Raw genomic sequence first — 24764 nt, 5'->3', positions numbered from 1 at the left:
CATTTACCTCCTTACTTTTATTCCTAGGTACTTCATTTTCTTGTTGCTATAGTAAATGGGATTTTTTTTAAGTTTCTGATAATTCATTGTTGGTGTACAAGAATGCCATCAATCTCTGAATGTTGACATTACATCCCACTACTTTGCTGAATTCACTTATTAGGTTGAGTCAAGTGGAAACTCTAGATCATGTGGTAAACTTACATTTAACTTAGGAAACCTCCACTATTTTCCAAAGTGGCTGCACCATTTTACATTCCCACCAGCAATGCACTAGGGCTCCAGTTTCTCCACATCTCACCAACACTATTTGTCCTTTATTATATTCATCCTAGTGGGTGTGAAGAGGTATCTAATTTTGGTTTTAACTTGCATTCCCTAATGACTAGTGATGGTGAGGATCTTTATATATGCTAAGACATTCGTACATATTCTTTGCTGAAATGTGTATTCAAATTTTGGCACATTTTAAAATCGAGTTGTCTCTTAAGAATTCTTAATATATGCACATTCTGGATTTGTCCTTCATAAAATATGATTTGAAAATATTTTCTCAGTCTGTGGTTTATCAATTTATTTTCTTAATGATTTAAGTGTACAAGTTTTAAATTTTGATAAAGTCCAACTTATTAATACTTTATGGATTGTGCTTTTGGGATCTTATCTAGAACTCTTTTCCTAAACTAAGGGCATGTAGGTTTTCTTCTGTTCTAAAAGTCTTACAGTTTCAGCTCTTATACTTAAGTCTCTGATCCACTTTGAATTTATTTTTGCACATAGTAGGTGGTAAGGGTCTACATTCATTTTTTTTGCATCTGATATCCAAAGTCCCAGCACCTCAGTGAAAAAATTGGTTGACCATAAATATGAAGGCTTACTTCTAGACTCCCAGATTTTGTTCCACTGACCTTTATGTCTGTATTTATATCGATATGACATTGTCTTGATTACTGTAGCTGTGTAGTACGCTTTGAAATCAGGAACTGTTAATTTTTAGAACTGTTATAGCTATTCTGGATCCTTTGCAATTCCCTAGAAATTTTAGAATCAGCTTGCCATTTTTTCAAAGTTTGCTGGGGTTAGGACAGGGTTTGCATCGATCTATAGATCAACTTGGGGACAACTGCCATCTTAACAATATTGACCTTCTAATTCATGAACATGGAATATCTCTACTTATGCCTTTAATTTCTCTAAATGTTTTACAGTTTTCATTGTATAAGTTTTGTACTTCCTTTGTTAAATTTATTCTTAAGTATTTAATTCTTTTGGTGGTACTGTGGGTGAAACTGTTTTCTTCATTTCATTTTTGGATTTTTCCTTGCTAATATACAAAACCACAACTGATTTTTTATATTGATGTTGTAGCCTGTGACCTTACAGAGCTTTTGGATTCCTGTTTGTTGAGCTTCTCATTGTACCAGGCTGCTTTCTGGCCTCTTTCTGTGGCTGGGCTTTTAGTAGCTGTCATTTCTTCCAGTGTCCAAGAGTATAGATCTGAATGTTTTGTTTTTGTCCCTGCAATAAGGCTGCCCAAATTGTCTGAGGCCCCCTTAGCCATCCTGGAGGCCCTGCTAACTTGCACGCTTCAACATACATGTTGAAAAAGCAGTGTAAATTCTAGAGATTCTTCTTTTAAAAAAAAATTTCCTTGAGTCCAGAAAGTTCTGGGAAACTCCTGTTTTGGACTTGCGAGGTTAAACACAACACACCACAGTCAGCTTCTTTAAAAGAATGACTAGACTTCCGAAGGGCTTCATCTTTGGTTGCCTTTACTGACCTCTTTACTATTCTTTAGAATCTAGAGCTCAGACTATGAGGTCAAAATATGACTTTTTAAAATTTTTTGTCAAGCTGGAATCATGTAGAAAAAAACAAAAGGTCATATTTTCTTGAATATTCATTTAAGTTTTAAGACTTCAATTTTTATTTTCAAATAAAAATACTATGTCTAACAGCCAGGGATACAAGGACTTGGTTATCCTTGTTGGAATAATGATTCTCCTCTACCTGGGAAGTCACTCTGTACAGTTAGGGAATGGGAGGCAGGTGGTTGACATCTGAGAAGGTAGAGGTTTTTCTCAGAATAAAGCTAGTTGTCAGTCACCAACAGACCACTATTGTGGCTAGAGTTCCAGAAATGGTGTATAGAAATTCATTTTCTATTCATTCTTCATGGATTACACCTGTGAAGTGAAAAAGGACAGTCTGAATGAACACCTAAAGTATTTTACCAGCTTTTGAAAATACTGATTTTTCCCAATGTACAGTCCATTTTTCCTCACTATGTAGCAATAATGGTTTGGATGGAATAGACCCAAGTTCATATACAGCTTGAGGGGTAGGCTTTGATGCGTCAGCTCACAGCATTCCTGTAGCCATGTGGATGGGTTGAGGGGTGCCTTGAATTAGTGTGAAGTTCAAGACTCTCACTTGGACAGTGTCATATGCTATATTATACAGAGTGGGGCAAAAGTAGGTTTATAGTTGTGATTATACAAAACAGTTTATTCTTGTATTATTACTTATTAATTACTGCATTATTTTCCATATGAACTGTAAACCTACTTTTGCCCCATCCCGTATAAAGCTGGGAACTACTGAGCAATTTGCCACCTATAGTAGACAGCTCTAAGATGGTACCTAATGATCTTTGGCTCTCAGTATTCATGCCCTTATACAGTCCTCTCACTGTAAGTGGGCTAGACCTAGTGATTGATTTGTAACTAGTCATGGAACACAGTAAAAGTGATGGATGTCACTTCTGAGATTAGTTACAAAAGGAGTGTGTTTCCATCTTGGGTACTGTCTCACTTGCTCATTCTGAGGGAAGCCACATGCCAAGTTGTGAGGTGCACTATGGAGAGACCCACAGCAAGGAGCTGTAAGAGGTCTTTAGAAAATGGTCAGTGAGAAACTGAAGCCCTGAGTTCAACAACCTGTAGAAACTAAATCCATCAACAACCACATGAAGGAGCTTGGAGAATGGGATCTTCTGCCAGTTGGGCCTTTAGATGACATCATACCCCTGGCAGATAGCTTAACTGCAACCTCAAGAGGGACCCTGAGCAGAGGACCTAAGGTAACCATGTCCAGATTCTTGACTCAGAAAAAAATGAGATAAAAAAACGCCCATTGTTTTAGAGCCACTAAGTTTTAGAGTAACTTGCTAAGTAACAAAAGATGATAACATATCACCACAAGAAAAAATTGTTTGAACTGGATTTTTCCCTGCTATTAGCAACTGAAAGCATATTCATATACTAGCTAGTAGTAATTTAATCTTGAAAAGGTTATTAAACATTAAAATCTTTATATTCAAATGAACTTACAGCTTAAAAAGGTCATGCAAACAGAAAAAATCCATCCACCTACTCACAACCATCTCTATATCTCATATGAAAAATAAGGTAATAAGACCTAATTCACTCAGAATTCCCGTCTCAGCAGAAATTTTACAGGCCAAAAGAGAGTGGCATGATGTATTTAAAGTGTTGAAAGAAAGTGACCTATAACCTAGAACACTATTCCCAGGAAGGTGCTCATTTAGAATTGAAGGATAGTTTCCCAGACAAGAAAAAATGAATGGAATTCATCACTACTAACCCAGCTTTGTAAGAAATGTTAAAGGATCTTCTTTAAGCAAAAAACAAAGGCAATGACAAGAAAAAATTCATGAAAAAAAATTTCACAGGCAAAAATAAAAATATAATAGACACACCAAATCAGCCATTTAAAAAGCTAGTAGGAAGACAAAAATAGCAAAATTAACTGTGATAAATAGAGAATACACAAAACAGAAAGATCTGAAATATGGCATCAAAAATATAGAGCATGGAGGGGAGAATAAAAATGTTGTGCTTTCATACAACTCCATATCAGGAAGACAAACAATCTAATTAAAAAAATGGGCATAGGACTTGAACAGACACTTCTCCAAGGAGGACATACAGAAGGCCCAGAGACATATGAAAGGATGCTCAGCATCACTAGCCATCAGAGAGATGCAAATTAAAACCACAATGAGATACCACTTCACACCAGTCAGAATGGCCATCATTAACAAATCAACAAACAACAAATGCTGGCAAGGTTGTAGAGAGAAGGGAACCCTAGTGCATTGTTGGTGGGAATGCAGACTGGTGCAACCACTGTGGAAAACAGTATGGAATTCCCTCAAAAAACTAAAGATAGAACTGCCTTTTGATCTAGCAATTCCACTGTTGGGATTATACCCTAAGAATCCTGAATCACCAATTCAAAAGAACCTCTATATACCTCTATGTTCATAGCAGCATTATTTATAATAGCTAAGTGCTAGAAGCAGCCTAAGTGTCCATTAGTAAATGAGTGGATTAAAAAACTGTGGTACATTTACACAATGGAATACTATGCAGTAGAAAGAGAGAACTCCTACCCTTCACAGCAGCATGGATGGAACTGAAGAGTATTATGCTAAGTGAAATAAGCCAGACGGTGAAAGACAAATACCATATAATCTCACCTGTAAGTGGAACATAATCAACAACACAAACAAATAAGCAAAAAGAACCAGAGACATGGAACTAAAGAACAAACTGGCAGGGACCAGAGGGGAGGTGAGAGGGGGATAACAGGGGAACATGTACAAAGGACCCAGGGACAAAGACAGTGGGGTGGAGATTGTCTTCAGGAGCAGGGGTTAGACGGGGCATGAGAGAGCAATGGGGGGAAAAATGGGGACAACTGTAACTGAAAAACAACAACAAAAATAAATTTTAAAAAATAATGTTTTTAGAATGCATTTGAACATAAATGCTTATCAGTTTAAAATAGAGTTATATAAGTGGACATATATGAACCTCATAGTAACCACAAACCAAAAAACTAGAAAGAGTAGGTTTCTTATTCTTCATTTTTTTTTGTGTACAAACAAAATGCTAAAAAGACAGCAAGCTACAAGAGAAGAGATCAAGAAAAGAAGAAACAGGAGAACTACAGAAACAATCACAAACAATAAAACAGCAACAAGTATATACCAATCTATAATTACTTTAAACATATAAGTGGACTAAATGCTCCACTCAAAAGACTGGATTAGTTTTGAGAAGAATGTTATCAGTATAACTAGGGTGGCTAAAAGGACAAAAAACCAAAACCTAACTATATCCTGCTATAAGAGACTTACTTCAAATTGAAAGACATGTAGAGATTGAAAGTGAATGGATGGAAAAAGACATTCCATGCAAATAGAAATGAAAAGCAAGCTGGGGTAGCAATACTCATATCAGACAAAATACAGTTTAAAACAAAGACTGTAAAAAGAGACAAACAAGGGCATTATATGAAGGGCCATTCTGACAACAGGATAGTAAAAACTGTAGACATCTATGCACCCAACATAGGAGCACCTAAATATATAAAGCAAATATAACAGATATAAAGGGAGAAATGGACAGTGATACAATAGTAGGCGGGGACTTGAACATCCCACTTATATCAATGGTATGTCATTCAGTCAGAAATTAGATAAGGAAACAGTGGCCTTAAACACCACATTACACCAGAGTTATGTAATAGATATTTCTAGAACATTTCACCCCCAAAACGCACAATATACATGCTTTTCAAATGAGCACAGAACATCTCCAAGACTGATCACATACTAGGCCACAAAGCAAGTCTTGAGAAATTCAAGCAGACAGACCAATGTAAGCCCGTTATCCTACCACAACAGTATGAAAGTAGAAATCAACTACAAAAGTAAAACTGGAAAAAACACAAACATGGGGAGACTAAACAACATGCTATTAAATAACCAGTGATCAAAATAAAAATCAACCAGGAAATCAAAAAATAACTTGAGCCAGATGAAAATGAAAACACAACTTTCCCAAATCAATGAGATGTAGCAAAAGAACTTCTAAGAGGGAAGCTCACAGCTACACAGACCTATCTCAAGAAACATTAAGAATCCCAAATAAACAACCTAACACTACACCTGAAAGAACCAGAAAAATAAGAATGAATAGAAAAGACCAAAAAAGCTAAGTGGTTGTTATTTGAAAGGATAAACAAAATTGGCAAACCTTTATCCAGACTCGAGAAAAAAACAAAAAGAGGGTCCAAATAAATAAATGGAGAAGTGACAACTGATATTACAGAAATACAAAGGCGATCATTAAAGAATACTATGAACAATATATGCTAACATATTGGAAAACCTAGGAGAAATGGATAAATTTTTAGAAACATATAGTCTTCTGAACCAGGAAGAAACAAAATCTGACTAGACTGATTACTAACTTCCAATGAACCAAGTCCAGGCCAGATGGTGTCACAGGTGAATTCTATAAAAAATTTCAAGAAGAATTAATACCTATCCTTCTCCAACCATTCTAAAAAAATCAAAGAGGAAGGAATACTTCCAAACTCATTGTATGAAGCCGGCATTACCCTAATACCAAAATCAGGAAAAGACACTATCGCAAAAAAAAGTACAGGCCAAAACATACCTGATGAACATAGACGCAAAAAGTCTCAACAAAATGTTAGCAAACTGAACTCAGCAATACATTAAACACATCATACACCACAAAGTGGGATTTATTCTAGGGGTGCAAGGCTGGTTCAACATCTCCAAGTCAATCAACACGATACACCACATCAACAAAACCAAAGCCAAAAATCATATGATCATTTCAAAGATGCAAAAAAAGCACTTGACAAACCTCGACATCCATTTATGATAAAAACTCTCAACAAAGTGGGTATAGAGGGAACATACCTCAACATAATAAAAGTTACATGTGACAAACCCATAGCTAACATCATATTCAATGGTAAAAAGCTGAAAACTTTTTCTCTAAGATCAGGAACAAGACAAGGATGCCCACTCTCACCACCTTTATTCAATATAGTATTGGAAGTCCTAGCCACAGCAACCAGGCAAGAAAAAGAAAGAAAAGGCATCCATTTGAAAAGGAAGAAGTAAACTGTCATTATTTACAGATGACACAATACCCTAAAGATTCCACCAAAAATCTATTGGAACTAATAAATTGAGTAAAGTAGCAGGGTACAAAATTAATACACATAAATCTATTACATTTCATAGACTAATAACAATCAGGAGAAATTAAGAAAACAATCTCATTTACAACTGCATCAGAAATACTAAGATACCAAAGAATAAATTAACCAAGGAGGTGAAAGACCTGTACACTGAAAACTATAAAATACCGAAGAAATTGAAGAGGACACACACACAAAATGGAAGGATATACCATGCTCAGGGATTGGAAGGATTAACATCATTAAAATGTCCATACTGCCCAAAGGAATCTACAGACTCAATGCAGTCTCTATCAAAATACCAATGGCATTTTTTCAGGACTAGAACAATAATTCTAAAATTTAAATGGAACCATAAAAGACCCCGAATATCCACAGCAATTTTGAGAAAGAACAACAAAGGTGAAATATCCTACCTACTCCCTGATTTCAGACTATATTACAAAGCTATGGTTACCAAAACATTATAACACTGGCACAAAAACAGACACATAGATCAATGGAACAGAATAGAGAGCCCAGAAATAAACCCTCACTTATATGATTAATTAATTTATGACAAAGAAGGCAAAAATATAAAATGGAGAAATGACAGTTTCTTTAATAAATGCTGTTGTGAAAACTTGACAGATACATGCAAAAATAAAACTGGACCACTCCCCTACACCATATACAAAAATAAACTTAAAATATAGACTTAACTGTAAGGTGCAAATCCAGAAAGCTCCCAGAAGAAAACATAGGTAGTAAGCTGTTTGACAATAGTCTTAGTAGTATCTTTTTGGCTATGTCTCCTCAGTCAAGGGAAACAAAACAAAAATAAACAAATACTACCTCATCAAACTAAAAACTTCTGAGCAGTGAAGGAAACCAACAAAATGAAAAGATAACTCACTGAATGGGAGAAGATATTCACAAATGATATGTACAATAAAATTAATATCCAAAATATATAAGGAACTCATATAACTCAACAGCAAAAAACCCCCAAAAACAACCAAGTTGATTTAAAAAATGAACAAAATACCTGAACAGATATTTCTCCAAAGAGGACATACTAATTACCAGCAGAAATATAAAACGTGCTCGACATCAAGAATTATCAGGGAAATACAAATCAAAACCACAATGAGATTCCACCTCGCACCCATCAGAATGACTGTCATCAAAACGTCAACAAACAGCAAGTGTTGTAGAGGATGAGGAGAAAAGGGAACCCTCATGCACTATCAGTGGGATTGTAAACTGGTGCAGGCACTGTGAAACACGGTATGGAAATTCCTCAAAAAATTAGAAATAGAACTGCCATATAAGCCAACAATTTCACTTTTAGGTATTTATCCAAAAAACCAAAAAAAACTAATTTGAAAAGATAGAATTACCCTTATGATCATTACAGCAGTTTTTACAATCACCGAGGAAGCAACCTAGGCGTCAATCGATAGATGAATGGATATGGATAAAGGCGGTGTGGCACAGATACACAATGTAGTATTACTCAGCCATTAAAAAGAATGAAATCTTGCCATTTGCAACAACATGGATGGACTTACAGAATATTACACTAAGTGAAATAAGTCATAGAACAAGACAAATACTATATGATTTCCCTTATATGTGAAATCTAAAAAGCAAAATAAAGGAACAAAACAAAAAACAGACTCATAGAAATGGAGAATAAACTGATGGTGCCAGAGGGGAGAAGATAGGGGGATTTGTAAAAACTGGGAAGGGAAGTAAGAGATACAGACTTCCAGTCATAAAATAAATAAGCTTCAGCCCTGGCTGGCGTGGCTCGGTGGGTTGAGCACTGTCCTGCAAACTGAAAGGTCGCCAGTTTGATTCCCCGTCAGGGCACACGTCTAGGTTGCAGGCTGGGGGCATGTGAGAGGCAACTGATGGATGTTTCTCTCCATTTCTCCCTCTCTCTAAAAATAAATACATAAAATCTTAAAAAAATTATTAAAATAAGCAAGCTACGGAGATGTAGTATACAGCACAGGGAATATAGTCATGATATTGGCACTTGGCATGGGGACAGATGGCTACTAGACATAGTGCAGTGATCACATCTGAAGGGGTATAGATGTTCAATTGTACACCTGAAACTAATACACTATTGTATATCAACTCCACTTTGATTAAAAAATTTTAAAAATTATCTGAGCACTTCAGAGTATGTGAAATAAGAAGCAAACAGAGGAAGAGATGAAGAGTTAGGATTAAAACAGGATGGGGGGTTACATTCCGAGGGGCAGTTCTGAAAGAGTTAAGAACTTGGGATGGTAGGGGATAGCTGTGCATCTGGGAGCAGGGGCAGGATTCAACAGGGCCAGACTTGTAAGTTCAACCTGCTTATCTGTACTGAGATTACCAGGGTGTTGGCTGGGTTGGGGGTGATTTCCTTGAGGAGGGAAGAAGGATGAAGATGTTCTCAATAGATCACTGCAGTAGTTGGGTAGAAGTTAGTTGCTACTTCCTGGGAAGAAACTTACCAGATGGGACATGGGGGACGGTCTAACTTTGAATTATGAAGGTAATAGTGGCAGTTTCCTGGATTGCAAGAAACAGAATTAACTAACTGTGGTAAACCTACACAGGAGGAATAACAACAAGTATGGGGCACGGCGTAACAAGAGTGGACAGGAGGTGAGTGGCGCAGCTGAGAACTAAGGGATGCCATGTTCTCTCTCAGCTAGTTGAGGGCATTTTGAGGTCTGTACTTGTTTTTTTAAATTTCCAAAATAAAAAAAAAAAAATTAAAACAGGCAGCAAATGAGAAACAAAGAAAAACACAATCCAACTCACCTCTGGTTAACAGCTGGTTTTAAATATGATGGTTAGATTTTCAAGGTCTTCATTCTTTAAATGCAATTCTTCAAGCAGGGTGGCTATAAACTGTGTAAACACCATATTTTCCTGAGAATGTTTCTGAATGCCAAGCATCGGGGTCAGTCTGAAACAACCAAAAATATTAAATGCATATCCACGAAATGGGAAGGACTAAGGGGCTTCTGTCTTCAACAGGCACAGGGGTTTTTGTCATGGCAGAGAGATGAAGTCTCTCTGATTTAACAACATTCCCAGAGAGAGGCTTTACTAAAAGCAGAAGAGAAACCTCAGGAAAAAAATGGAAAGATCAAACATATTGTTAAGTGCAGAGAGAAGCCTAAAACCCTGAATCTGTAACATGATCTTACCATGCCAGCAAAAATTACCAAAATTTCGCTCAGAAAATTAATGAAGTCTTTCACTTGGGGGAAGGAGGTTGTGGAAAGAAGCTTAGAGCTGAGAATTGCTTTAAAAACACAATTTATATTGAATGTTTGGATTATATCACCCAGAAAAAAACAATAACCCCCCTCCCCCAAGATTACTTTTTAGATGAAACCTTAACATTTTTATTATTAAAACACTAAAGAGGTAAATTACACCTTATAAGATACTTAATATAAATAAACCTTATAAGGAACACTCTTGCTTTTTTCTCTGTAACCATTTCCAGTACATATTTAAAGACTGATGGCATGTAACAGATTCTTAAAAGTAATTTACATTGAGATGTGATTAGTAGGCATGACTTTTTAGCAAGTGACTAATCCAATCACTAAGATTAAAGACCATTACTTTTCATAAATATTTTTATCTCCAGAGATCATGCTTTATAGAATCTCTGCATGTTACATTTCTGGAAATTTTTGGGGAGGAAATTCTTTTTTCCCCAAATAGTCTTAAACCTTACACAAAGCTCTTCCAGATGCTTATTTAAACTTGGTCATTGCCACTGGATACATCAAATATAAACAAAATAACTCTCTGATTTAAATCAATAAAGGTCAAGAAATCAGAGCACAGCGATTCTGCAGTAGTGTGTATGGAATGGGAAATGTTCTCTGAGAGAGACAGGTTTCATCTAGGCTTAGCCATTTCACACAGAAAGCAAAAGTAAAAATTTGTCAGAATTGTCTAGAAATGGCCAGGACTTTGAGGAGGCAGTAAATCCTCCCATTATAGTATAGTGAAATCCAAAGAGTTCTAAATGAAAAACCACTGTAATGTATTCTTTTCCCACATCTGCATTTCTTTAGAGCTAGAGGATGGAATACCAGGTGCTCACACTTCATGAGCTTTGCCTGTGGTTACTTCTCAAAGGTAGTTCATACTGGGAAATAGGGGGCTACCCAAGCCTTCCAAAGCCAAGCTCAACCTGGGCTCTTGGCTGAATGTAGGCAGCTGTGGCCAGCTTTCTCCTGAGGCATCTTCCTGCAGAGAAGGTGGAATCCAGAAGTCAGCTCTGGCTTTTCCCACACTTAGGCAGTGTTGACATTTAAAACACCAAGTTGCTGCTTCCCCACAATAAGACCAGAGATACTGGGGATGGGATAACATTGGCTAAAATAAAACCAAAAAGTCAGAAGAGGCAGATCAGATATATCAACTCCACAGAACCTAACTTTTGTGTGCACTTAAAATGAATTTATGGAACACATCTGAGGCAATCTCAGTTTCATGGATATTAATATTTGGTTCACATATGAAAACAAAGTTTTCTCAATTAATTCTCAAAATGCCATTACGATGTTTTAAAACCCTCAAATTAGAAATGGCGACTACTAGACTTTTCAACCTGCGTGCTCACAAGAGTGGAAGACTGAGAAGAGTTACAGAGAAACAGCTTATGAGAGAGCTGTTCCATCCACTGCCCTGGTGGGAGACTCTCAGAAATAGTAATACTTCTCTAGCAAACTTACAAGGATATATTTACTCTATAGATTAGTGAGTTCATTGTAAGATGTGCTCAAATTTACCTCACACTTTTGCTTATAAAGTAAAACTAGGGCAAATAGGAAACTTTAGCTAGGAGTTAAAAAAAAAAAAAAAGCAACAATGCAATCCTTCTCCATGCTCCTGAGCCCACGGCAAATAACGTGAATCAATCAGGCGTTCTTTTCTTGATGAGCTCAGACCTGCTTTGAGAATCCTCTGAGCAACCACTTCGACTATTTCAGAGCTGACTCCTGAGATGAAACCTGTTCACTTGTCAGTCTAACTGCAAGCACCAGGAGAACTGTCTCTACACAGTTCTGATCCATGATTTGCACAAACACTTGTTACGATTTTGGGTAAGCTGAACATCAAAGCCTTAGGGTCTATATATAACACGGCACTATAAAAGTTATTATTGTAGCCCTGGCCAGTGGCTCAGTTAGTTGGAGTGTATCCCGTAAACCAGAAGGTCACAGGTCGATTCTGGTCAGGCACATCCCTAGGTTGTGGGTTTGGTCCCCAGTTGGGAGTGTCCAGGAGGCAACCTATTATTGTTTCTCCATCAAGTTGTTGTTTCTCCCCCTCTTTCTCTCCCTCCCTTCCCCCCTCTCTAGAATCGGTGAGCATGTCCTTGGGTGAGAATAAAAAAAACAGTTATTACTGCAAAATTGATGTAGGATACTGTAGATTCAAAAAATTAGTATGATAGCCTTTCCGGTGCTGATAACCTCCCCATGACAACACACCTCTCGTTAAGGATCTCCTTCATCCCTCTCCAGAAGAGAAGAGGAGACACAAGAAGAAATGCCTGGTGCAGAGCCCCAATTCCTACTCCATGGGTGTGAAGCGCCCAGGACGCTATAAAATCACCACTGTCTTTAGCTGTGCACAGACGGTAGTTTTGCTGGCCGCTCCACTGTCCTCTGTCAGCCTATAGCAGGACAAGCAAGGCTGACAGAAGCAGCACTAAAAGCACCCTGAACCCCAGATGAGTGGGGAACCATCCCGATAAACACATTTTGGAGTAAAAAAAATCAGTTATGGTAATAAACATCAACTAACATTTACCATATGCTACCTATAAATAATTATTATGTACATGTTCTAAGCATGAATTATCACCTTTAACTGTGCAGTGATACTGAGGGAATGTAGTTTTTGCTCCCATTTTTTGGATGAGGAAATGAAGGCACAAAAAGTTGAAGTACCTTCCTCCAGGTCACAAAGATAGTAAGTAAGTGGAATGTTGGCTTTGCATCTAGGCAGTTTTCCTCAAAAAGCCCAAGCTCCTGGCTAATATGCCAGCTTTCATTCTTTGTAGGCTGCAGAGCACTCTCTAAGTTAAATCTTTACTTTACCAGGCTGAGCTCTCAATGAATATGCAGAAGGAACAGAATGTTTTCAATCTGCTTTAAAGAACTAAGGACAACAAATATGAAAATGACAAGTAAGTGGTAGGAAGTACTAACAGAGAAACCCCACAGGTTTGGTGTCTGTTGGCAGAGAGGAATGTCCGCCTGGGGGAGGGAGACTTCTGCAGCAAGTCAGCAAGTGGATAAACAGCACGCCTGAGGCATCTGGAGCCAGATTTCAAAGATGCACAAAGCTCTTCCAGGTTTGTGGGCCAAATCAAGCTTGCCGCTTATTTTTGTAAATGAAGTTTTGTGGAAAAGAAGCCATACTCACGTACGTATATATTCCCTGGCTGCTTTTGCACTACTATAGCACAGTTGAGTAGTTGGGACTATAGGGTCAGCAAAGCTGAAAATACTGACAATCTGGGCCTGTATGAGTTTGCCAATCCTTGTACTAGAAGACTATTATGCCCCAATTTTAATTTAAAACAAACACTACTATAATGCTTTATATATTATTATTTGGATGATGAGAGCAAATAAAACGGATGAGAAATCCAAAGGAACCCTCTGGCTCTAGAATATTCTGGGTCTGGTCTGAGAAAGTATGGAAGATGCTTAAAGAAACCAAAAACATTTCATGAAATCTTCCAGCTGGAAAGAGAACTCTCCCTGGCTCACTCCACTCTAGTCAAACTGCCCAGCCTTGCCTCCGTTATGCCACTTTGGGGACGGGCTGTTTTCTTTCCCGAGGATGCTCTTCCCCCAGACCTCTGTATGGTGGGCTCCTTCATGGGACTCAGTTTTGTTTAAATGTCACCACCTGAAATTGATCCTCACTCTTACCCTCTACTTATTTTGCTTTCTTTGTCTACATAGTCCTTACTCTTGTCTAATTCTGTTACTAGTTGGCTGGTTTACTGTCTATCTCTGATCTAAAAGGTGAATTTTCATGAGGGCCGTGACTTGTTCACTGTATCACTCATGCCTGGAACACTGCAGATGATCAATATTTACTTGTTGAACAAAGAAACAGCTTAAGCCCTGGCCAGGTGGCTCAGGTGGCTGGAGCATCATTCTGTACACCAAGAGGTTGTGGGTTCGATCTTTGTTGGGGGTACATAAGGAAGAAAACTGATGGATGTTTCTTACATTGATGTCTCTCTCTCTCTTAAATCAATAAACATATCCTTGAGTGAGGATTTAAAAAAACTTAAGAGGCCACTTATTTATTGTACTTGCTAAAATGTTTCTCCTTCACAAAATTTTCCTCCTTTCCTTTTTAGAGATAGGAAGGGAAGACATTTTCTTGACTCCTCCTCCTGCTTGCACACAGTGGCACCTTCCTGCCAAAATGTTTCAGAACATCTGTCAGTGAGGTGAGATGAACCTCAAATTCACCAGGTAGACCAAGCATTAAATCAAAACCTACCACTTGTTCCCGCATTTCCCCTCCTCACTTCCACTTGTCCTGGAACTCAGTGTTGTCAGGGAAGTGCTGAGATTGGTCAGGAGTGAGTAATGCTGTGCTACGTGTCTCTGCACTGACTTGGTTGACAGCTTTAATTCACTTCCAGTCCCGCAGAGGAACTGTGGAGCAAGGGGTTGGCCCCGGAGTGGGTGCTCGGTATGTTCCTCGCGAACAAAAGTACTGTAGCCTCACACGTGAAACATAAAAGGAAAGGAAATTCTTTTCTCTCTAAATGAGATATTTACTTGGCTAAAAGAAAGAGCAATTTAGGATATCTATAACCCAACTGATATAGGTCTTTATTTCTGTGTATTTCTGGCTGTTTCTACTGTTCCTGAGTGGGGTGTATTCTTACTCTTTTTTAGGTCAATGAAAGTAGCAGAATGTAGCCACAAAACAAGAACTCAGATGTTTTTGGAATCTATACTTCCTTTCAGTTTCCTCCCATTAACAGTTAAATGATCTAAGAAAAGAGATTCTAGATCCTTTCTTAATATAGTGATTTGGTTCCTTTACACAGAATGCAAATACACTACTTCCCCTTAGGTGTAGCATGTTGCAATGATTAATAAACTTTAAATTCTAGACATTGTTCCTTATATATAATCTAAATATCTTTTGCAGAATTTTATTTTCTCCTTCAGAGAATTTTTTTCAGGGTCAAGTTCGTGATAGTTACCCCTTCATAGTCTTGAAAATGGTTCTGAATTAATTCTAAGTCCTTTTAATCTTTCCTCATAGATGCCATCTGACTACTCCTTATTTTGATTGGTATTCTTCCTTATACCTCCTTCTACAATTTCCTGAATTGCAGGAAATTGTAGAATTTTCCTAAAATGTAGTACCCCAGAATATAAATATCCAAAATCATTATTTGAAAACATAAAACGTACCTCCCATCCCACAGAGAAATATGAAATAAAACCTGGCATGTCTAAGTGATTTTTGAAGTAGAATCTCAGGACCTTATCCAACATGCCCCTGCCTTTTGTTAAATTGACTCTACAGGCTCCTCCTTTCCCCTTAAATGTCTATCTGTACACTATTAATTATGATATGTTAATCACTTAACTGTTTAACCTTTTCATTAAACAACAACTCCCACCCTATTATATACTGAAAATGACTCTACCTTCTATTCCAGTCCTGCATCTTCTAATAGTGTGTATCAAAGAAACCAGTATAAACTGGGCCAAATAACTACTTCTACTTAAAAATAACATACCACAGTTGGTATTTAGCAGTGTGTTTTATGTAGGAAATACCTTTAAAACAGCAGAAAATGTGATTGGCAGGGAGTAAAAACAAAAGATTTTTATGTTTCAATTTATTTCAAGTTCTTTTAAGAATGAACAAAGTCTCTAAGGGTGACACTGAAAAGATGGCTCACCACCAACAGTCTGTGTGCTGGAGAACAGAATTTGAAAAACAAAATGACATAACTTGCAATGTATAAATCACAAACGAGAGAGGCAACTTCTCACAAAACCCCCACTGATTCACATCTCCAATCTGACAAGACAGGCAGCCTTCTATAACCAGTTCTTTACCATATGGTAAATGGCACGACAACAAAAGCAAAAAGCCAAGTGTCCAACTGTATCTCAATGATAAGACCTTTATTTAGCTGACTGCTCCACATATGCTGCACATCAAAAAGAGAGAATGCAAGTCAGGTCAGGACCAGTACCCTCCACTTGTTATTACTGAGCTATCAAACAACATCTGGTTAACAGGAACTATTACACACAGTAAGAGTTTCAAAGTTTGACAACTGAAACGAGAGGTTTTTAATTTACAAGTGGCGTTTAAAAAAAAAATCTTTACATCCAAGGATTTAGAGCTATTCAAACTCTGATTAAGCCTCAGAGTAAGTTACCTGTAATTTTGTGAGTCACTGGTTTGAGTCTTATCAACACAGAAAGCACTATAAAGAGTTAAAGTTGTGGTGTATTGAGCAAGTAGAGCTGAACAACTGGTGGAATTCTGTTAGCCATCTCCCAAATGCAAGTCGGTAATGAACTTGGATTTTTAAATGGCCGTCCCAATAATTGTCCTTATTGCTTTGCACACTGCCCTCATTCCCACTGGGGAATACACAAGGCGGCTCCAGGAACACTGGAAATCACAGCACAGTATGAATTAGCCTTTCCTGAATAATCTGTGTGAAGTGTGTGGTGATCACACTTCCCTGAAATGATAGAGCACAGACATCCTCTCCCCTGACTCTCAAAACTAAGAGAAGCAAAAACTCTTGAGTTTCTTGAAAGTTATTATTAATTTTCAAGCTTGCAGAATCAAACTGGTAGGCTGTTGTAAAATGATAACGAACAACACTCCTCATACTCAGTCTTAAGGGAAGAAAAAGCTGTGAGAATGTTTAGGGGAATAAATGTCACCAGAAAGCATGCTTCTCTATGGTTTGGGGTTGGAGGAAGGGACAGGAAGCGAAAAGCCACACACTTTCTGTACCTATCAGATTTGAGAAATTACTGGGTTCACACAGAGTTCTGTTGCAGTAGGAAAACCTGTTCTGCTGATTACCATGCATAAAGGTGATGAACATGCAGAGGCTGCTAAAAGACAATGCTGGGCTTAAAACATTGTTAACACTCTCGTCCCTTAGAAGTTAGGGCTGGGAAGAAGGTAAGAGGAGTATTTCTGTTAAATAAAAATGCTTTCAATGTTTACATGCACAGGCACTGTGCTTGTCACTTACCAATTAAAACAAAACAGATAATACAATACCTGACCCTTTGGGGGCTTAGAATCAAACATGTCTTCTGGGACAGATGAGGTACCTTTGTTAAAAATAACCTGGGTAAATGAAGAATCTAAAAGATGAGGTTTAACTGTATAACCTTTTTTTCACGAGGCTATACTACCACTTAATTTCCTCAAGGGTGACTCAGTTTCAACCTAGCTAGTTTCCCTTTGACAGCTGAAGTAACGGAGGCTTTGGACAGTGTACGGGATTTATCCAGGGTCACAATGGTTAAGAGCAGTGCTAAAATGGACATGTGTATCACAAGTCATCCTGCTTACCTATCAAGTCTCACCATTCATTTCTTCCTGCATGGCAGTAACAATGGTTACTTTAGCCATATTTTGTCTTCTTGTTAAAAATGAGACTTTCCTTCCTTCTCTACAGGGACAAGCGCTAAATGTTACAGGATCAAACCAGAACACCTCTGCACAAACATACACTCAAAACTGAAACAAAGAGCTGTGACCAGTAAGTAACACAGTGGGTCAAAATGTCATCTATTTTCAGAAATTTGAGGGCCCACACAAATCTAAGACATTTTGCAAAATACCTCTCTCATATATTAAACAAATTCTAGTACAAACTTTCAAAAGAAATTTTATCTGCATATTCAGGGCTTTTCATCACATAAGTAGTTAGGATTTCATATTGAACATAACTTTTTTCTCTATCTTTTTGTTCTTACTAGGGAGAAGGCAGAAGATTCAACTCTGTCAGTGACCCTGTGAAAACATTTGTCTAATCTGTGGCCCCTGGCTTCCTCTCTGAGGTAACAGAGAGGCACAGGGAAAGATACAAAAAAAGTTACCTTCCACGGTGGAAGAGCTTTTCTTTTCCATAAAATAACATGGACTGGGCCATGTGCACTGGTTAACTACTTCATGACACTTTCCTAAGCTGCCATGAATGTTGTTTTTAAGTAAACAGTAAACATGGCTTTACAATTGACAAGGAAACAAATGCCAAGTGGCTAGATCTGAGTTTAAAAGTCAGATACTTCAAAATGCATGGTGGGTGGATTTCCAAATTAAAGGAAATGACTTTGTTTCCTTTGAAGAATGCTATTCTTTTTCCTAGGTCCCTTTGTGGCAAGATCTCAACCACTAAGTCAAGTGTAAGAAACATCAGTGATTTCCAAGTTTGCACAAAGATTTTTTTCTTTATGAAACTAACTTGTTGGTCTTCAACCTTTATGTGAAGTTGCAGCAAGTGTTAACTCTAAAGTGAGGTTCAAGTGACGTTCTTAAGGTCACGTAGTCAGCAAGAGATGAGCAAATAAGCCCAGAAGTACTCTTCACCAGTCTACACTTCTAACCACTATACCACACAAGCTCACGTCTGATTCATTTCGAGAAATGAGTATACTTTATGATTTCAAATGCTAACTTGTATATGCTCTTCAAATAATTTTTGAAATCTAGCACTACAAAATAAAATGTGCTGATGAAAACTGACAATTCTATTGTTTCTAATTCATCCTTTCTCCTGACATCCAAGAAGCAAGCACCTTCCAATACCATTAACTAAATGAAGACTTAGGGGTGTCCAATCTTTTGGTATCTCTGGGCCACACTGGAAGAAGAGTTGTTTTGGGCCACATATTAAATACACAAACACTAATGAAAACAAACAAAAAAATCTCATAATGTTTTAAGTAAATTTACAATTTTGTGTTGGGCTGTATGCATAGCCATCATAAGCCACATGAGGCCCACAGGCTGTAGGTTGGACACCCCTGCAAGAATTGCCTCTAAGCAAGCAAGTTCTGGCAGACATAGCTAAATGAACTGATTTAGCACACCTCTACCTGGCACACTAATACTTGCATTACAATTAAGGATGGTGGTTCTCAACCGTGTCTGCACAAATTACAATCACCTGGGGAACTTAAAAATACCTAGTCCAGGCTCTACCTCAGACCAACACATCAAAATCTTTGGATCAGGTATCAGTCTTTTTTAAAAGCTCCCTATGTGGCCCTAGCTGGTGTTGCTCAGTGGATTGAGTGCCGGCCTGTGAACCAAAGGGTCACTGGTTCGATTCCCGGTCAGGGCACATGCCTGGGTTGCAGGCCAGGTCCTCAGTAGGGTGCTAGTGAGAGGCAACCACACATTCTCTCCCTCTTTCTCTCTCCCTTCCCCTCTTTAAAATAAATAAATAAATAAAATCTAAAAAAAAAAAGCTCCTTATGTGTTCTAATGTATAACCACTATTAAATTTTTGAAGTGGACTTCTAGTCCAGATGGAAGAGTAGGTAAAAATGGCTTGCCTCCTCACACAACCACAGCAAAAACTGCAACTAGACTACAAAACAAATTATCACCCAGAATCATCAGAATATTGATTGAGCTATATGGAAGTCCGATAACCAAGGAATTAAAGAAGTCACATTTTTCCAGATGGGTAGCAGGGGTGGAGATGTGGAGATGTGGAATGGGCAGGCCCATACCCATGTGTGGTAGATAAAAATCAGGGAGAATACCTCAGGAGTGAGGGATCCCAGCCCCACACCAGACCACCCAGCCCAGGGTTCCAGTGACAGGAAGATAAGTCCCCATAACTTCTGTCTGTAAAAACCTGTGGGAGTTAGGATGGCAGAAGAAACGGGGGGGGTTCTCAGGAGTCTCCTCTTAAAGGGCCCATAACAGACTTAGGACTTATGCAGACTCACTCCCTTTGGGCTTCAGCACCAGGGCAGCAGTTAGAAGGGCACAAGTGGCATACAAGTGCCAGGGGACAGCTTCCTCCCGGACAAAACTCCAGAGGCCAGGCAGTGGCACTGTCTCCTTTCTGAGCCCTCCCCCATGCAAAGCCACAGAGTGGTGACACCATATTGGAGACTCTATCAACCTGGTTTACACGGGTTGCATCGCCCCAGCACTTACCTAAAGCTTGGCCCTATCCAAATTAGGGGTGCAGTTTTCTACAACAGGCCATATTACTAAGACGGAGTCAAAACGGCTCTATTTAATATGTAGAAACAAACATAGGGAGGCTGACAAAATGAGGAGACAAAGCAGTATGGCTCAAATGAAAGAACACAACAAAACTCCAGAAAAAGATCAAAATGAAGAAAAGCAACTTATCAGATGCAGAGTTCAAAACATTGGTTATTAGGATGCTCAAGGAACTCACTGGATACTTCAACAGCATAAAAAAGAACAACTCAGAAATGAAGGTTACATTAAGTGAAATAAAGAAAAATCTACAGGGAACCAACAGTGGAGTGGGTGAAGCCAAAAATCAGATCAATGATTTGGAACATTAGGAAGAAAAAAAATATTCAATCAAAACAGCAAGAAAAAAAAGAATCCAAAAAAGGATAGGCTACGGAGCATCTGGGAGAAACTGAAATGTACTAACATTTGAATCACTGGGGTGCCAGAAGGAGAAGAGAAAGAGCAAAAAATTGAAGACTTATTTGAAAAAGTAATGAAAGAAAACTTCCCAAATTTGGTGAAGGAAACAGACATACATGTACAAGAAGCAAAGACAGTCCCAAACTAAATGGACACAAAGAGGATCACACCAAGACACATCATAATTAAAACGCCAACAGTTAAAAATAAAGAGAGAATCTTAAAAATAGCAAGACAGAAGCAGATACTTACCTACAAAGGAGTTCCCATAAGACTGTCAGGTGATTTCTCAAAAGAAACTTTGTAGGTTAGAAGGGGACTGGCAAGAAGTATTCAAAGTGATGAAAAGCAAGGACCTACAACCTAGATTACTCTATCCAGAAAAGCTATCATTTAGAATGGAAGGGCAGATAAATGCTTTCAGACAAGGTAACACTAAAGGAGTTCATCATCACCAAGTCCTTATTATATGAAATGTTAAAGGGACTTATTTAAGAAAAAGAAGATCAAAACTATGAACATTAAAATGACAATAAATTCACAATAATCAATTGTGAAATCTAAATTGTGAATTTAGATTTAGTTGAATCTAAAAAAACAATCTAAGCAAACAGGCAGAACAGAAACAGAATCATAGATATGGAGATCATTTGGAGGGTTATCAGTTGGGCGGAAAAGCTTCAGGGATTAAGAAGTACAAATTAGTAGGTACAGAATAGACAGGGGGATATTATGACCAGTACAGGAAATGGAGAAACCAAAGAACTTATATGCATGACCCATGGACATGAACTAGGAGGGGGACTGCTGGAGGGAAAGGAGGGGACTGGGTAGAGGGGGGAAAGAGGGAAAAAATTGGGACAACTCTAAAGGCATAATCAATAAAATATATTAAAATTTTTTGAAGTGGATAAATATGTGCAGTTCTGATCATTTATTATACTTGTTAATTACACTGTTGGAAGAAAATGAATAGCAAAGGAAATGAGATCTTTACATAAATGCCTATGTAACAAAGCAGAAGGTAATACAGTCCAAAAGAAAGGTCTCCTCTATAGGAATTTATACAAGGAACATAATATTTCAGGTGCTAGGGGGTTAAGAAAGGCTTCTAAGCAGATGGTAATATTTGAACATTTGACATTTGAAGACTAGGAGAGGCAGATACAAAGAAGAAAGGAATTTTAAGCACAGTACACAATGCTGACAAAGACACTCGTAGGGGAAACAGTGGACACAGTAGCAAAATAATTTGGATAGGCAGGATGAGGCCACTTTAGGAGGGTCTTGAATTGCAAGCAAAATGATGTGATAGGAACTGGGCTATCACTAGGTTTCTGAACAAAGGCCAATTCTGATTAGAATGAAGCTTCAGTGAGCTTATTCTTATGGCTGGAGGAAGGATGGACTAGTTGAGGGCAGAAAGGAGCCTTGTTTTAAACGGCTGTACTGCAGCAGTCTAAGCAAGTAAGGAAAGCCTCATGGGAGCTTAGTAGCATTGGAAAGGTGAAAAACAACTGGGTAAGAGAAGTTAAAAAGGCAGGACTCAGCAACTGAACAGATATGGAAGATAAGGGCAACAAAAGCACCAAAGACAAAATTTTGGTGCTTTTGGTGCTTTTATCCAGATTTTAATTCTGGATAATTGGGAAGGTGGAAATGTCACCAGAGAAGAAGGGACATTTGAAAGAGAAGATGAGGTCACTTTCCAATTTGTGTTTGAATTGACTAAAAGACATCCAAATGGAGATGCCCAGGGCGGGGGAAAAAGGCCTTCAAACTTAGGAGAGATGTCAGAGCTGAATATATTGTACAACTCTGGGGGGAGGACACAAGATATATTTGACTAGGAAGACCAATTTTTTTCTCTAAGACAACTCCATCATTCTGTCACCAAGTGTGTCTGCACTGATTTTTTGAACTAATTTCTTTCACCACCACTCTTCTGAATCTCTTGCATCCTTCTCTTAGCTTTCCTATTCATCAAAACGACAACCAGAGATCAATGCTAGGACCTGCTTTCTTCACACCTACAACAGGACAGAGGAAAACTCCTGAGGGGCGGGGAGTGGGACGAAAAATGGAACTCTGAAGATTGGTACCACTACAAATCCACGATCTTGGGCCTCATCTGGGCACTTGGTGTCACCTGTTAATTTTCTCTGGCCTTTGGTTAGCTACTTGTCCAGATCCTCTCACTGACTACTCTGTTACCACTACTACACTCTCTACCCAACCACCATCTCTTCATTCTTAGAGCACAACCTCATACCCTAGCTACTTCCTTGAAGCGTGAGGTCAGGCATTTTAAAATCTCTTCCTTTAACTTACATATTTACCTAATACCACATATTATTCATTTTTTTTCTTCCTGTCTCGGAAGATGTAGTATTTTTCTCCTGTTCAAGCTATTCCATCTGCCTGTGACCAGGATTCCATTTCTTTGTGCCTCCTCTGGGACTCTGTTTTACTATGTATACCATAGTGCTGCACCCCCCGGCCCTCGCCCCAGCTTCACATTATTTCTTTACTGGCTCCCTCTCCATACCCTATCAGCATGCTTATTAATCCTCTCTCATCCGAAACGAAATGTTACTGTTCAATCTCTCCCCTACCCTTCTCAAGTTTCTAAAAAGAGAAATCTATATTCACTGACTCTACTTCCTCATCCTAATCTGGGATATTAGGGTTCACGTATACCTTCAAATTACATAAATATTTTCCCCAAATGTGTACTTTTTCCCCCTTGAGGAAAGAATACATATCTTTATTCCTATCTTCAATATGTAACTATATATCTCAATGTATGACCTTAGCTGAAGAGATCTTGTTACTGGCATTTAATTTTATAGTTTGGGGAATTTCAGAGAATGCGTAAGTCTTAGTGTTTCTGGTAAGCAATGTTTTTCTGTACACTGAAATCATCGGAATACTAGTTACAACCTGGCAGTCGCTTTATTCTTTCAAAACATTTTTTGCAGTGCAGCTCATTTGTCACTCACTGCACTTAAAAACTTCTATGTAACGAACATCATCATAATGTGGGGGCTGAAAAACTCAACAGAAAAAAAAAATCAGTAAATAACAAAACTGTGAAACAGCACAGGCAATTGGGTTACTGTAATGGGATTTCACCTCCACAGACGCTGCAGGTATTCACCAAGCAGTCTGCAGTAGTTTGCCGAGTCCTTCTGTTCCGCTGGAGTACTGACATTAGTCTGGTGTGTTATGACAAGTCCTGTCTTTTAAGGCAGAGTGTACCTGAGCTGCACTGACATAAACAGCCAACTCTCAAACTCCTCATTCAAAGTGAAGAGCGGGACAACACAACCACCAGCAGTGAGAACTAGGTAACACCAAGCCTCATTTTACCCTCTGGCCTTCATCATTTGTTCTAAACCTCTGTAGAAATACTGAAACATTGAGTAACACGGAAGCATTTGAATTTTGCTTGTAAGAATCGTATGACTTTATTGTTAACCAGGACTACCAGAATGAGAAGAGTCACATGCAGGAAGAGTATTAAAAAAGGTGTTAAGTGTCTACAATACACAATTTAAATGGAAGTATTTAAAGACAACAGGGAAAAGACACACTAGGAGCTTGAATTTAATAAGTAGTCAATACATCTGGAAATAATCACTTTTTTCTCTTTATAACTTTCAAGTTTGCAAGACTAGTTAATATAATACAATCAGTAAAAACTAGTTAAAAGAAGAACTGGCCTCTAGAGTGAAATTTTCCATTAGGATCCATTAATATTTGATAAATGCTTCCAATTCAATGAACAAATACCAACAAGTAAAACATTTAAAGAATTCTCCAGAACTGTATCTGTGATGCATCAGATAAAAGATTTGGTACCGTATCTACATACTTAGTGATTAACTGTTTATCAATTTACAGAAGATAGAAGAGTAAGTCCATGGAAGACAAGAGAAAAGTAGTATTTGGAATAAAGTTTTTAAATCAAAGAAATGTTTTAAAAATTA

General features: G+C 38.1%; 1 protein-coding gene across 3 annotated transcripts in view; it reads right to left on the bottom strand.

Moving 5' to 3' along the window:
- The window catches only part of RPAP2 (RNA polymerase II associated protein 2), a 116751-nt gene that overhangs the window by 29163 nt on the left and 62824 nt on the right, over nucleotides 1-24764 (bottom strand). For 2 of the 3 annotated variants that reach the window (XM_053920313.1, XM_053920312.2), the window contains exon 12: nucleotides 9862-10009. In XM_053920313.1, coding sequence (XP_053776288.1) covers nucleotides 9868-10009 — 142 coding nt within the window. In that variant the 3' untranslated portion in view covers nucleotides 9862-9867. Of the gene's footprint in view, nucleotides 1-1899; nucleotides 2187-9861; nucleotides 10010-24764 lie in introns of those variants that run through there. The other variant, XM_024565373.3, reaches the window with a different exon arrangement.

Source organism: Desmodus rotundus, chromosome 3 (genome assembly GCF_022682495.2).
Source record: "Desmodus rotundus isolate HL8 chromosome 3, HLdesRot8A.1, whole genome shotgun sequence".
NCBI lineage: Eukaryota > Metazoa > Chordata > Mammalia > Chiroptera > Phyllostomidae > Desmodus > Desmodus rotundus.
The sequence above is the reverse complement of the archived record's forward strand: the minus strand, read 5'-3'. Positions and strand labels throughout refer to the sequence as shown.